This window comes from Bufo bufo, chromosome 9 (assembly GCF_905171765.1).
Source record: "Bufo bufo chromosome 9, aBufBuf1.1, whole genome shotgun sequence".
Classification (NCBI taxonomy): Eukaryota; Metazoa; Chordata; class Amphibia; order Anura; family Bufonidae; genus Bufo; species Bufo bufo.
Window position 1 is genome coordinate 229,092,129 of NC_053397.1, and position 14,514 is coordinate 229,106,642.

A 14,514-nucleotide genomic window follows, 5' to 3' on the forward strand; every position below is an offset into this window, starting at 1 on the left:
TATTGCCCCCTGTTATCAGCCATTTCAGGGGAGAGGATGACTGTAGGACAGGTGAATACAGTCTATTGCCCCCTGTTATCAGCCATTTCAGGGGAGAGGATGACTGTAGGACAGGAGAATACAGTCTATTGCCCCCTGTTATCAGCCATTTCAGGGGAGAGGATGACTGTAGGAAAGGAGAATACAATCTATTGCCCCCTGTCATCAGCCATTTCAGGGCAGAGGATGACTGTAGGACAGGAGAATACAATCTATTGCCCCCTGTTATCAGCCATTTCAGAGGAGAGGATGACTGTAGGACAGGAGAATACAGTCTATTGCCCCCTGTTATCAGCCATTTCAGGGGGGAGGATGACTGTAGGACAGGAGAATACAGTCTATTTGTCCCTGTTATCAGCCATTTCAGGGGAGAGGATGACTGTAGGACAGGAGAATACAGTCTATTGTCCCTGTTATCAGCCATTTCAGGGGAGAGGATGACTGTAGGACAGGAGAATACAGTCTATTGCTCCTCGTTATCAGCCATTTCAGGGGAGAGGATGACTGTAGGACAGGAGAATACAGTCTATTGCCCCCTGTTATCAGCCATTTCAGGGGAGAGGATGACTGTAGGACAGGAGAATACAGTCTATTGCCTCCTGTTATCAGCCATTTCAGGGGGGAGGATGACTGTAGGACAGGAGAATACAATCTATTGCCCCATGTTATCAGCCATTTCAGGGGGGAGGATGACTGTAGGACAGGAGAATACAATCTATTGCCCCCTGTTATCAGCCATTTCAGGGGAGAGGATGACTGTAGGACAGGAGAATACAGTCTATTGCCCCCTGTTATCAGACATTTCAGGGGAGAGGATGACTGTAGGACAGGAGAATACAGTCTATTGCCTCCTGTTATTAGCCATTTCAGGGGGGAGGATGACTGTAGGACAGGAGAATACAATCTATTGCCCCCTGTTATCAGCCATTTCAGGGGAGAGGATGACTGTAGGACAGGAGAATACAATCTATTGCTGCCTGTTATCAGACATTTCAGGGGAGAGGATGACTGTAGGACAGGAGAATACAGTCTATTGCCCCCTGTTATCAGCCATTTCAGGGGAGAGGATGACTGTAGGACAGGAGAATACAGTCTATTGCCCCCTGTTATCAGCCATTTCAGGGGAGAGGATGACTGTAGGACAGGGGAATACAGTCTATTGCCCCTGTTATCAGCCATTTCAGGGGAGAGGATGACTGTAGGACAGGAGAATACAGTCTATTGCCCCTGTTATCAGCCATTTCAGGGGAGAGGATGACTGTAGGACAGGAGAATACAGTCTATTGCCCCCTGTTATCAGCCATTTCAGGGGAGAGGATGACTGTAGGACAGGGGAATACAGTCTATTGCCCCTGTTATCAGCCATTTCAGAGGAGAGGATGACTGTAGGACAGGAGAATACAATCTATTGCCCCCTGTTATCAGCCATTTCAGGGGGGAGGATGACTGTAGGACAGGGGAATACAGTCTATTGCCCCCTGTTATCAGCCATTTCAGGGGAGAGGATGACTGTAGGACAGGAGAATACAGTCTATTGCCCCCTGTTATCAGCCATTTCAGGGGAGAGGATGACTGTAGGACAGGGGAATACAGTCTATTGCCCCTGTTATCAGCCATTTCAGGGGAGAGGATGACTGTAGGACAGGAGAATACAGTCTATTGCCCCTGTTATCAGCCATTTCAGGGGAGAGGATGACTGTAGGACAGGAGAATACAGTCTATTGCCCCCTGTTATCAGCCATTTCAGGGGAGAGGATGACTGTAGGACAGGGGAATACAGTCTATTGCCCCTGTTATCAGCCATTTCAGAGGAGAGGATGACTGTAGGACAGGAGAATACAATCTATTGCCCCCTGTTATCAGCCATTTCAGGGGGGAGGATGACTGTAGGACAGGGGAATACAGTCTATTGCCCCCTGTTATCTTTCACATATAGACCTCCTGTTGTTCACATGACAACTACTTGATATCACACATCTGTGGTCACATGATCTCTATTATAATGGGTGAGATACATAATATGGGGTTGTCAGCGCAGTCGCCGCAGCTTGCACAGATACAGGGGGCCGTAGTTGGCAGTGAGGTTCGGCAGCACCAGTTCTCCTAGGCGACAGTCCGTCTGAAAGTCAAATGTTTTCTTGAAAATCTCCCGGAAGCTGCACAGCTCCTGGACCTCAGTATGGACGCCGTACTCAGACGCAGCCAGTCCCAGCGCTCTCTCCACTACACACTCGTTCTGCAGAGTCGACAAGGTGCAGGTGGAGTAGACCACGTCGCCTCCTGGCACCACCGCCCGTAGCCCAGAACTGGGGGGAAATGAGAAATCACTCTTCAATACAAAAGAAAAGCTAAACGCAGGAGAAATGCTCTGCAGGGGTGGAAAAGGTCATTGAGAGATGCTCTGCAGGTAGGTACACAGGGTCATGAGATGCTCTGCAGAGAGCAACACAGAGTCAGGAGATGCTCTGCATTAAGATAGGGTCATGCAATGTTCTGCAGGGGTTGGACAGGGTTATAAGGGACCTTATGGGGGGTTCACATACTTACAGCAGGAGCTGGGTCTGCAGCAGGGGTAACACCTGGCGTTCCTTCATCCTCATGCGATTGAAGATGTTGTTCTCCTCCTCCAGGAGGGAGTGACGGTCTGCAGTGCAGGGAGCGTCCACCAGAACCTGTGTGATCACATGTCACAGCCAGTGTCTGACAGGATGACCACCCCCAGTGTGCGCCCCTCCTCCCCGACCCCCAGTGTGCGCCTCAACCCTCCTGACCCCCAGTGTGCGCCTCAACCCTCCTGACCCTGCGAGCGACACCCCCCCCCCCCTCCTGACCCCCAGTGTGCGCCCCCGCCCCCCAGTCGGTACTGACCCTGTCGTACACGCCGTCCTCCGGCCACTCTGTGCCGTCCTCCGATGTGACTCGCAGCCGCTCCTCTGAGCGCAGCTCCTGAGGAATGTAGGACAGCAGGACACGGCGCAGGCGTCTGCAGCGGGAGAGCGAGGCGTCATTGGCTGCCAGGTATCCTGCAGCAGAGAGAGAATGAAAGTATTCACATCCCCCGGACGACCCCAAGCTCCTATTCACACCCCTCTTACTGCAGCTCTCCATCAGCAGCGCCAGGGTCTTGCCCCCTGGGGCGGCGCACAGGTCCAGGACGCGGTGTTCCGGTCGGACGCTGAGGGCGAGCACAGGGAGGAGCGAGGCGGCATCCAGCAGGTAATACTCCAGGAGGCCCCGGGCGCCGGATCTGTCACATAAGGGCGAGAGCGTAATAAGCGTATTACAGCACAGTGGCAGCTGCCCCCAGAACAGATAGGATGTGGCCCTCAGGGGCCCTGGGATCAGTGTAGGCTCAGTACCTGGCTGGTGGGAAGCGGGTGATGTCCCCGCGGGGGAAGGTGTAACATGAGAGGTCTGAGGTGTGCGGCGTCTCGTGCAGGAAGTCGCTGGTGCCCATAGAGCGCAGGTCGCGGGTCACACGCTCCTCGCTGGAGAAGTTATTGATGAGGGCGCCATATTTCTGCTCCGACAGGAGGCCGATCCGCACCGAGGGCCACAGGTCACCAAACTGCGCACTGTACGTCATATCGAAATACTGCAGAGCGAGGCGCGGGGGCGAGGGGCCCACAAAACTAGTGGCCTGCAGAAGAAGACAGTCACATGATCCTTATTACCCGGGGTCATGTGATATATGGGGTCTGCTTATTACTCAGGGTCATGGGATATATGGGGGGGTCTGCTTATTACCCGGGGTCATGTGATATATGGGGGTCTGCTTATTACCCAGGGTCATGGGATATATGGGGGGGTCTGCTTATCACCCCGGGTCATGTGATATATGGGGGTCTGCTTATTACCCAGGGTCATGGAATATATGGGGGGGTCTGCTTATCACCCCGGGTCATGTGATATATGGGGGTCTGCTTATTACCCAGGGTCATGGGATATATGGGGGGGTCTGCTTATCACCCCGGGTCATGTGATATATGGGGGTCTGCTTATTACCCCGGGTCATGTGATATATGGGGTCTGCTTATTACCCCGGGTCATGTGATATATGGGGTCTGCTTATTACCCGGGGTCATGTGATATATGGGGTCTGCTTATTACCCGGGGTCATGGGATATATGGGGTCTGCTTATTACCCGGGGTCATGGGATATATGGGGGTCTGCTTATTACTCCGGGTCATGGGATATATGGGGTCTGCTTATTACTCAGGGCCATGGGATATATGGGGTCTGCTTATTACTCCGGGTCATGGGATATATGGGGTCTGCTTATTACTCAGGGCCATGGGATATATGGGGGTCTGCTTATTACCCCGGGTCATGGGATATATGGGGTCTGCTTATTACCCCGGGTCATGGGATATATGGGGGTCTGCTTATTACCCCGGGTCATGTGATATATGGGGGTCTGCTTATTACCCCGGGTCATGTGATATATGGGGGTCTGCTTATTACTCAGGGTCATGGGATATATGGGGGGGTCTGCTTATTACCCGGGGTCATGTGATATATGGGGGTCTGCTTATTACCCAGGGTCATGGGATATATGGGGGGGGGGTCTGCTTATCACCCCGGGTCATGTGATATATGGGGTCTGCTTATTACCCGGGGTCATGGGATATATGGGGTCTGCTTATTACCCCGGGTCATGGGATATATGGGGGTCTGCTTATTACTCCGGGTCATGGGATATATGGGGTCTGCTTATTACTCAGGGCCATGGGATATATGGGGTCTGCTTATTACTCAGGGCCATGGGATATATGGGGGTCTGCTTATTACCCCGGGTCATGGGATATATGGGGTCTGCTTATTACCCCGGGTCATGGGATATATGGGGGTCTGCTTATTACCCCGGGTCATGTGATATATGGGGGTCTGCTTATTACCCCGGGTCATGGGATATATGGGGTCTGCTTATTACCCAGGGTCATGGGATATATGAAGGTCTGCTTATTACTCAGGGCCATGGGATATATGGGGTCTGCTTATTACTCCGGGTCATGGGATATATGGGGTCTGCTTATTACTCAGGGCCATGGGATATATGGCGGTCTGCTTATTACCCCGGGTCATGGGATATATGGGGTCTGCTTATTACCCCGGGTCATGGGATATATGGGGTCTGCTTATTACCCCGGGTCATGGGATATATGGGGGTCTGCTTATTACTCCGGGTCATGGGATATATGGGGTCTGCTTATTACTCAGGGCCATGGGATATATGGGGTCTGCTTATTACTCAGGGCCATGGGATATATGGGGGTCTGCTTATTACCCCGGGTCATGGGATATATGGGGTCTGCTTATTACCCCGGGTCATGGGATATATGGGGGTCTGCTTATTACCCCGGGTCATGTGATATATGGGGGTCTGCTTATTACCCCGGGTCATGGGATATATGGGGTCTGCTTATTACCCCGGGTCATGGGATATATGGGGGTCTGCTTATTACTCCGGGTCATGGGATATATGGGGTCTGCTTATTACTCAGGGCCATGGGATATATGGGGTCTGCTTATTACTCAGGGCCATGGGATATATGGGGGTCTGCTTATTACCCCGGGTCATGGGATATATGGGGTCTGCTTATTACCCCGGGTCATGGGATATATGGGGGTCTGCTTATTACCCCGGGTCATGTGATATATGGGGGTCTGCTTATTACCCCGGGTCATGGGATATATGGGGTCTGCTTATTACCCAGGGTCATGGGATATATGAAGGTCTGCTTATTACTCAGGGCCATGGGATATATGGGGTCTGCTTATTACTCAGGGCCATGGGATATATGGGGTCTGCTTATTACTCCGGGTCATGGGATATATGGGGTCTGCTTATTACTCAGGGCCATGGGATATATGGCGGTCTGCTTATTACCCCGGGTCATGGGATATATGGGGTCTGCTTATTACCCAGGGTCATGGGATATATGGCAGTCTGCTTATTACCCCGGGTCATGGGATGTATGGGGGTCTGCTTATTACCCCGGGTCATGTGATATATGGGGGTCTGCTTATTACCCAGGGTCATGGGATATATGGGGGTCTGCTTATTACTCAGGGCCATGGGATATATGGGACCTGCTGGGGGCGGAGCCTCACCCATTTCTTTTTGTAGCGGTATCGGCAGAATATCCGGACTGCTGCACGCGTTCTCCGCTGTAGAAGTGTTGCTCCCGTGGAGGCCGCCATGTTCCTGTGCAGCCGAGAAATCCTTCCGCCCGGAAATTGAGCCGCACACACAAAGCCCCGCCTCCTCCGCTTGTCTATGAGGCGTCTCCGAGCCTGTGGAGGGGGACACACACACAGGGGGAGTCTGTGGAGGGGGACACACACAGGGGGAGTCTGTGAAGGGGGACACACACAGGGGGAGTCTGTGGAGGGGGACACACACAGGGGGAGTCTGTGGAGGGGGACACACACACGGGGAGTCTGTGGAGGGGGACACACACAGGGGGAGTCTGTGGAGGGGGACACACACACGGGGAGTCTGTGGAGGGGGACACACACAGGGGGAGTCTGTGGAGGGGGACACACACAGGGGGAGTCTGTGGAGGGGGACACACACAGGGGGAGTCTGTGGAGGGGGACACACACAGGGGGAGTCTGTGGAGGGGGACACACACAGGGGGAGTCTGTGGAGGGGGACACACACAGGGGGAGTCTGTGGAGGGGGACACACACAGGGGGAGTCTGTGGAGGGGGACACGGGGAGTCTGTGGAGGGGAACACAGGGGGAGTCTGTGGGGGGGGGACACACACACAGGGGGAGTCTGTGGAGGGGGACACACACACAGGGGGAGTCTGTGGGGGGGGGGGACACACACACAGGGGGAGTCTGTGGAGGGGGACACACACAGGGGGAGTCTGTGGAGGGGGACACACACACAGGGGGAGTCTGTGGAGGGGGACACACACAGGGGGAGTCTGTGGAGGGGGACACACACACAGGGGGAGTCTGTGGAGGGGGACACACACAGGGGGAGTCTGTGGAGGGGGACACACACAGGGGGAGTCTGTGGAGGGGGACACACACACAGGGGGAGTCTGTGGAGGGGGACACACACAGGGGGAGTCTGTGGAGGGGGACACACACAGGGGGAGTCTGTGGAGGGGGACACACACAGGGGGAGTCTGTGGAGGGGGACACACACAGGGGGAGTCTGTGGAGGGGGACACACACAGGGGGAGTCTGTGGAGGGGGACACACACAGGGGGAGTCTGTGGAGGGGGACACGGGGAGTCTGTGGAGGGGGACAGGGGGAGTCTGTGGAGGGGGACACGGGGAGTCTGTGGAGGGGAACACAGGGGGAGTCTGTGGGGGGGGGGACACACACACAGGGGGAGTCTGTGGGGGGGGGGGGGGAGTCTGTGAAGGGGGGCAGAGAGGTACCTTGGGAGGGGTCTAGAAGCGCTTATCTTACTTTCTACACTAATATAATGAATCAGGAGGGAGCCGCCCCCAGGGGTATCAGGCATGTTCTGTGGATGTCCTTCTCTGACCTTTACAGGAGACCTTACCGTCGCCTCCTCTGACCTTTACAGGAGACCTTACCGTCGCCTCCTCTGACCTTTACAGGAGACCTTACCGTCGCCTCCTCTGACCTTTACAGGAGCCCTTACCGTCGCCTCCTTTGACCTTTACAGGAGACCTTACCGTCGCCTCCTTTGACCTTTACAGGAGACTTTACCGTCGCCTCCTCTGACCTTTACAGGAGCCCTTACCGTCGCCTCCTCTGACCTTTACAGGAGACCTTACCGTCGCCTCCTCTGACCTTTACAGTCACCTCCTCTGACCTTTACAGGAGACCTTACCGTCGCCTCCTCTGACCTTTACCGTAGACCTTACCGTCGCCTCCCCTGACCTTTACAGGAGACCTTACCGTCGCCTCCCCTGACCTTTACAGGAGACCTTACCGTCGCCTCCTCTGACCTTTACAGGAGACCTTACCGTCGCCTCCTCTGACCTTTACAGGAGACCTTACCGTCGCCTCCTCTGACCTTTACAGGAGACCTTACCGTCGCCTCCTCTGACCTTTACAGGAGACCTTACCGTCGCCTCCTCTGACCTTCTGAATGTCCCGCTGCTCAGTGTTTCAGGACTTTTTGCACACTAGGTGTTTGATTCATTAATCGCCCAATATATTTCTTGGTTCAGTTAGAATTGGTATTAAACAGTCCTCCTCATCATGCTGCTCACATTGTGACATCATGAGACCAAGACGACACCTAACAATTGATGAACAGTACCTTGTAATTGCGAGGCTTCAAGCAGGATGTTCTCAGATGGAAGTGGCCCCTGAGCTTAGAGTGTCACCGAGTGTCATCAGCAGGTTGTATCAGAGAGACAGAGACTGGAAGAGTCACAGAAAGGCAGAGAAGTGGACGTCCTCTGGCCACATCCCACACTGATGACCACTTCATTGTTAACACTGCCCTGCGGATCCAGATGATGAATGCCACACAACTCCAGGCACATGTGAGGGAGGGGAGAGGCACCCAAGCGTCACGTCAGACCATTGGAAACCGTGTACATCAGCGTGGTCTGCGTGATAGGCGACCTGCAAGGTACCTGACCGTACCACCAGGCACAGGCATCAGCGTCTTGTATGGACCAGGGAGCATCTACCCTGGACGAGGGAGCAGTGGCCTCAGTGCTGTTCACTGATGAAAGGCGAGTCACGCTGAGCAGAAATGATGGCCGCCTGTTGGAGACGTCATGTAGAGCGCTCTGCATCAGCCACTGCTGTCACAGTGTGGGCCAGTGTGTCTAGTCAGTACAGGACGGCCCTACACTGTGTGACTGGTCCAGTGACAGCCCAGACCACCTGAAGACCATCATTACTCTGCCTAATGTCATCTTCATGGAGGACAATGCTCCAATCTCCTCCTTGCTCCCCGACGTCACAAAGCTAGAGCACCGTAATCTTGCGATGCGCGAGCTAGCGCATGTGCAGTGTTGGGATAGTGTTCCTGTGCTGGCATCAGCCTCACGGAAGTAACTGCGCATGCGCTAGCTCGCAAATCGCAAGATTACGGTGCTCTAGCTTTCTGATGTCGGGGAGCAAGGGGGAGATTCTGAGGATGCGGGCGGTGCTGGACTCCTTCACGCTGGACTCCTCTCAGGGTAATTTGCATATGGATCAAATCGGCTTTTTTACACAATAAAAGCACACAGAGCTATGGGGACAGGGTATTGCGGATGTGCTGGCGGCCATCTACAGCCTATGTCCTCAGCTCTATACCCAAAATCCCGGTGACAGGTGCCCTTTAACACCCAACTTTCCTGATCTTATATCTCTGGAGCCTCTTATATTTTCCAGAAATTTTATCCGATAACCAAGCCTCCCTTTTTGTGAGTAGTGTAAATATATATATATACACACAGTGACCGTTACCGTGAAGAGTGCAGCAAGCTGAAGAGGAAATGATCTCAGGAGATGTGAGCACTCAGACCTCACTGAGGGCGGTATACAATAGTGACATCACTGAGGGCGGTATACAATAGTGACCTCACTGAGGGCGGTATACAATAGTGACATCACTGAGGGCGGTATACAATAGTGACATCACTGAGGGCGGTATACAATAGTGACATCACTGAGGGCGGTATACAATAGTGACATCACTGAGGGCGGTATACAATAGTGACATCACTGAGGGCGGTATACAATAGTGACATCACTGAGGGCGGTATACAATAGTGACATCACTGAGGGCGGTATACAATAGTGACCTCACTGAGGGCGGTATACAATAGTGACCTCACTGAGGGCGGTATACAATAGTGACCTCACTGAGGGCGGTATACAATAGTGACCTCACTGAGGGCGGTATACAATAGTGACCTCACTGAGGGCGGTATACAATAGTGACATCACTGAGGGCGGTATACAATAGTGACATCACTGAGGGCGGTATACAATAGTGACATCACTGAGGGCGGTATACAATTTGTGAAGTTTCAGGAATTCTTCTAGATTTAAAAGTAATACTAATTTGTGCATCAGGAGTAAAACAGAGCGTTTTAGGGAATCTCAAGTCCTCTTCATCAGGTTAAAACATTTTTAACCTGATGAAAGGGACTTGAGATTCCCTACAACGCGTTTTACTCCTGATGCACAAATTACTTTGAAATCTAGAAGATTTCCTGAAACTTCACAAACTGTATATGCCGGTGTTCTTGCACCCAAGCAGGGACTCATTTTAAATACTACATCTCCTTGAGACATTCGGCATCTCATCCTGAAGGAACGGTTCCTGCGGCAGCATACCTGGCGACCAACGCTTTTTTACAATAGGGTTGTGCTTATCTTTAGCTAAACCCCCTAAGGTGAGCCTCCACGTTTGCTCTATTGATCATACAAACTGTGTAGAACATACTAGCCCATAATTCAGGCACGCCCGAATAACCGAATTCTGAACCTACACAAATGTGGCCTTCATAGAAGAGTCATCCGAAGAACACCTCTCCAACCATGAAGCATTGCTGCAGCCAATGGCACAGGGAACATTTCACAGGTAGACGGAAGAATGGATTCAATGAAATTCCATAACGCCAAGTGTAAAAAAGCCAAAGCTGAAGAGGATGGCTTCTTCAAATGTATAATGATCCTAAAACACACCTCAAAATCCACCATAGGCGACCTCACAAGGCTAAAGCTGAAGGTTTCACAATGACCCTCACAGTCCCCCTGATCTGCTGAAGGTTTCACCATGGCCCTCACAATCCTCTGATCTGCTGAAGGTTTTACCGTGGCCCTCAGAGAGACCCCCTGATCTACTGAAGGTTTTACCGTGGCCCTCACAGTCCCCTGATCTACTGAAGGTTTTACCGTGGCCCTCAGATCTGCTGAAGGTTTTACCATGTCCCTCACAATCCCCTGATCTGCTAAAGGTTTTACCATAGTCCTCTGATCTGCTGAAGGTTTTACCATGGCCCTCAGTCCCCTGATCTGCTGAAGGTTTTACCATGGTCCTCACAGTCCTCTGATCTGCTGAAGGTTTTACCATGGTCCTCACAGTCCTCTGATCTGCTGAAGGTTTTACCGTGGCCCTCAGAGAGACCCCCTGATCTACTGAAGGTTTTACCGTGGCCCTCACAGTCCTCTGATCTGCTGAAGGTTTTACCATGGCCCTCACAGTCCTCTGATCTGCTGAAGGTTTTACCATGTCCCTCACAATCCCCTGATCTGCTAAAGGTTTTACCATAGTCCTCTGATCTGCTGAAGGTTTTACCATGGCCCTCACAATCCCCTGATCTGCTGAAGGTTTTACCGTGGCCCTCACAGTCCTCTGATCTGCTGAAGGTTTTACCATGGCCCTCACAGTCCTCTGATCTGCTGAAGGTTTTACCATGGCCCTCATAGTCCCCTGATCTGCTGAAGGTTTTACCATGGTCCTCACAGTCCTCTGATCTGCTGAAGGTTTTACCATGGCCCTCAGTCACCTGATCTGCTGAAGGTTTTACCATGGCCCTCAGATCTGCTGAAGGTTTTACCATGGCCCTCACAGTCCTCTGATCTGAAGGTTTTACCATGGTCCTCACAGTCCCCTGATCTGCTGAAGGTTTCACCATGGCCCTCACAGTTCCCTGATCTTCTACCAGTGAAGGCTTCTTACTGCACATTTCTCCACATCTAAGACTTTTGCACAGCACTGCATCCCGATTCCCTTCAGAGCATTAGCAGCTCCATTGGACGCTCTATTTTGGGGGATCGGCTGTCTTTCTCCAGACACAATGGGGGAGATCTATCAGAATGGAACCAATCAGGTTCTGCCTTTTTCTTTCAGTGCTCCTTTGGAAAGTGAAAGGTGGACGCTTTGGGAAGCTCAGCTAGATAGCAGAGGCTACTCCATGTCCGGGGGCCACAGGACAATGGCACCCCAGTAATTAGGACCCTGTCCTGACATTTCTGACTGCGGTGTTCCTCGTGGAAGGAGATGACTTCAAGGCGCGCAGTATCGGGGCGTGGAGCGGGAGAATGACAGAGCGCAGACCAGGAACACTTTCACATCATGTTTATTGATAAAGAGGACAGGCTCTCCGGATCAGTCAATGGTCACCTCTGGGAGCCTGGACTCCAGGTATCGGACGAGCAGCACAGCAACAGCACATTCCGGGGGTGCAGACAGCAGCATGAGGAGCAGACAGCAGCCAACGTCCTTTACTTCAGGTGCTTGAAGAGTTTATGAGAGACCTGTGCACAGAACAATGAGATCATCAGCAATGGCCCCGCCCAGACAGACGCCATCGCGATGGCCCCGCCCAGACACTCACACAATGATCGCGGGCATGCAGGAAGTCAAACAGCTCCTCTGTGCACTGTTCCTCAGTTTGTGATCTGGAGTTGACCCGGGTCTCGCATATCTCCAGCTGCTCCCGCGCCTTCACACACTTCTCGGCCTGCTCACAGTGTTCTCTGACCGCCGTCAGTGGGTCCTGAAGAGAGAGACGGTTACACGGTGCTACTGTCATAAAAGGGGCATCATATCAAATGTCAACCGGCAAAAGAACCCCCCCCCCCCCCCCGTTGCGCTCAGCCTCCGAGTGGGGGGGGGGGACGCACGAGGGGTCGCGCTCAGCCTCCGAGTGGGGGGGACGCACGAGGGGTCGCGCTCAGCCTCCGAGTGGGGGGGACGCACGAGGGGTCGCGCTCAGCCTCCGAGTGGGGGGGACGCACGAGGGGTCGCGCTCAGCCTCCGAGTGGGGGGGACGCACGAGGGGTCGCGCTCAGCCTCCGAGTGGGGGGGACGCACGAGGGGTCGCGCTCAGCCTCCGAGTGGGGGGGACGCACGAGGGGTCGCGCTCAGCCTCCGAGTGGGGGGGACGCACGAGGGGTCGCGCTCAGCCTCCGAGTGGGGGGGACGCACGAGGGGTCGCGCTCAGCCTCCGAGTGGGGGGGACGCACGAGGGGTCACGCTCAGCCTCAGAGTGGGGGGGATGCGACGCACGAGGAGTCACGCTCAGCCCCAGAGTGGGGGGGGATGCACGAGGGGTCGCGCTCAGCCTCAGAGGGGGGGGGGGGGCGCACGAGGGGTCGCGCTCAGCCTCCGAGTGGGGGACGCACGAGGGGTCACGCTCAGCCTCAGAGTGGGGGGGATGAGACGCACGAGGAGTCACGCTCAGCCCCAGAGTGGGGGGGATGCACGAGGGGTCGCGCTCAGCCTCAGAGTGGGGGGGGGGGCGCACGAGGGGGCGCGCTCAGCCTCAGAGTGGGGGGGGGGGCGCACGAGGGGTCGCGCTCAGCCTCAGAGTGGGGGGGGGGGCGCACGAGGGGTCGCGCTCAGCCTCAGAGTGGGGGGGGGGGCGCACGAGGGGTCGCGCTCAGCCTCAGAGTGGGGGGGGGGGCGCACGAGGGGTCGCGCTCAGCCTCAGAGTGGGGGGGGCGCACGAGGGGTCGCGCTCAGCCTCAGAGTGGGGGGGGGGCGCACGAGGGGTCGCGCTCAGCCTCAGAGTGGGGGGGGGGGGGGGGCGCACGAGGGGTCGCGCTCAGCCTCAGAGTGGGGGGGGGGGGGCGCACGAGGGGTCGCGCTCAGCCTCAGAGTGGGGGGGACGCACGAGGGGTCGCGCTCAGCCTCAGAGTGGGGGGGACGCACGAGGGGTCGCGCTCAGCCTCAGAGTGGGGGGGACGCACGAGGGGTCGCGCTCAGCCTCCGAGTGGGGGGGACGCACACGGGGTCGCGCTCAGCCTCCGAGGGGGGGGGGGGGACGCACGAGGGGTCGCGCTCAGCCTCCGAGTGGGGGGGACGCACGAGGGGTCGCGCTCAGCCTCCGAGTGGGGGGGACGCACGAGGGGTCGCGCTCAGCCTCAGAGTGGGGGGGACGCACGAGGGGTCGCGCTCAGCCTCAGAGTGGGGGGGACGCACGAGGGGTCGCGCTCAGCCTCAGAGTGGGGGGGACGCACGAGGGGGCGCGCTCAGCCTCAGAGTGGGGGGGACGCACGAGGGGTCGCGCTCAGCCTCAGAGTGGGGGGGACGCACGAGGGGTCGCGCTCAGCCTCAGAGTGGGGGGGACGCACGAGGGGTCGCGCTCAGCCTCAATGTGGGGGGGACGCACGAGGGGTCGCGCTCAGCCTCAGAGTGGGGGGGACGCACGAGGGGCCCCAGAGACCCCGCAGCTGTAGCCAATGAGTGGGGGCTCGTCCTCACCACCAGCTCCACTTCTTCCTCCTCCTCTTCTTCCTCCTGTAAACACAAGGACACAGCGTTACCCGGGGCCGCGCTCCCGCCTCCGGTCCAGCCACACTGGGCGGCTCCTCACCTCCTCGGGTTCCCCAGCAAACACCTTCTCCATCTCCAGCACCATGATGTCACCGGCAGCCGCTAACAGAAGGACAAGCGGGGTCAGCGGCCGGAACTTCGTCACTTAGCTCCGCTCCGCCCCGACCCGGAAGTCCTACTCTCCCAGCGCAGTGCTCCCGCTCATCGCCAGAGGCAGTGGCCGCCATATTCCCGGAGAC

General features: G+C 55.5%; 2 protein-coding genes across 3 annotated transcripts; both read right to left on the reverse strand.

The window, feature by feature from the left end:
• Positions 1–2,017: 2,017 nt before the first annotated feature.
• On the reverse strand, positions 2,018–6,268 carry NSUN4 (NOP2/Sun RNA methyltransferase 4). 2 transcript variants are annotated; one of them, XM_040408409.1, is made up of 6 exons: positions 6,155–6,268; positions 3,399–3,679; positions 3,135–3,286; positions 2,908–3,062; positions 2,587–2,711; positions 2,018–2,345 (listed from the first exon to the last, which is right to left on the reverse strand). In XM_040408409.1, the coding sequence occupies exons 1-6, from the start codon at positions 6,242–6,244 to the stop codon at positions 2,069–2,071; spliced, it is 1,080 nt and encodes a 359-aa protein (XP_040264343.1). In that variant the 5' UTR covers positions 6,245–6,268; the 3' UTR covers positions 2,018–2,068. The 2 variants fall into 2 exon arrangements, with proteins under 2 accessions (XP_040264343.1, XP_040264344.1); XM_040408410.1 differs by lacking the exon at positions 2,018–2,345 and adding an exon at positions 2,351–2,472.
• A 5,788-nt stretch (positions 6,269–12,056) lies between these two features.
• On the reverse strand, positions 12,057–14,484 carry LOC120979577 (cytochrome b-c1 complex subunit 6, mitochondrial). The gene is made up of 4 exons (XM_040408412.1): positions 14,316–14,484; positions 14,204–14,239; positions 12,333–12,494; positions 12,057–12,252 (listed from the first exon to the last, which is right to left on the reverse strand). The coding sequence occupies exons 1-4, from the start codon at positions 14,358–14,360 to the stop codon at positions 12,220–12,222; spliced, it is 276 nt and encodes a 91-aa protein (XP_040264346.1). The 5' UTR covers positions 14,361–14,484; the 3' UTR covers positions 12,057–12,219.
• Positions 14,485–14,514: the final 30 nt, after the last annotated feature.

Coding starts and splice junctions, on each gene's coding strand:
- NSUN4 (XM_040408409.1), bottom strand. CDS start 6,244: ATGGCGGCCTCCACGGGAGCAACACTTCTACAGCGGAGAACGCGTGCA. Junction 3,680..6,154: donor ACCGCTACAAAAAGAAATGG/GTGAGGCTCCGC, acceptor CTTCTTCTGCAG/GCCACTAGTTTTGTGGGCCC. Junction 3,063..3,134: donor GCTGCTGATGGAGAGCTGCA/GTAAGAGGGGTG, acceptor TCTCTGCTGCAG/GATACCTGGCAGCCAATGAC.
- LOC120979577 (XM_040408412.1), bottom strand. CDS start 14,360: ATGGTGCTGGAGATGGAGAAGGTGTTTGCTGGGGAACCCGAGGAG. Junction 12,495..14,203: donor AGGAAGAAGTGGAGCTGGTG/GTGAGGACGAGC, acceptor CTCTCTCTTCAG/GACCCACTGACGGCGGTCAG. Junction 12,253..12,332: donor TGCATGCCCGCGATCATTGT/GTGAGTGTCTGG, acceptor TTCTGTGCACAG/GTCTCTCATAAACTCTTCAA.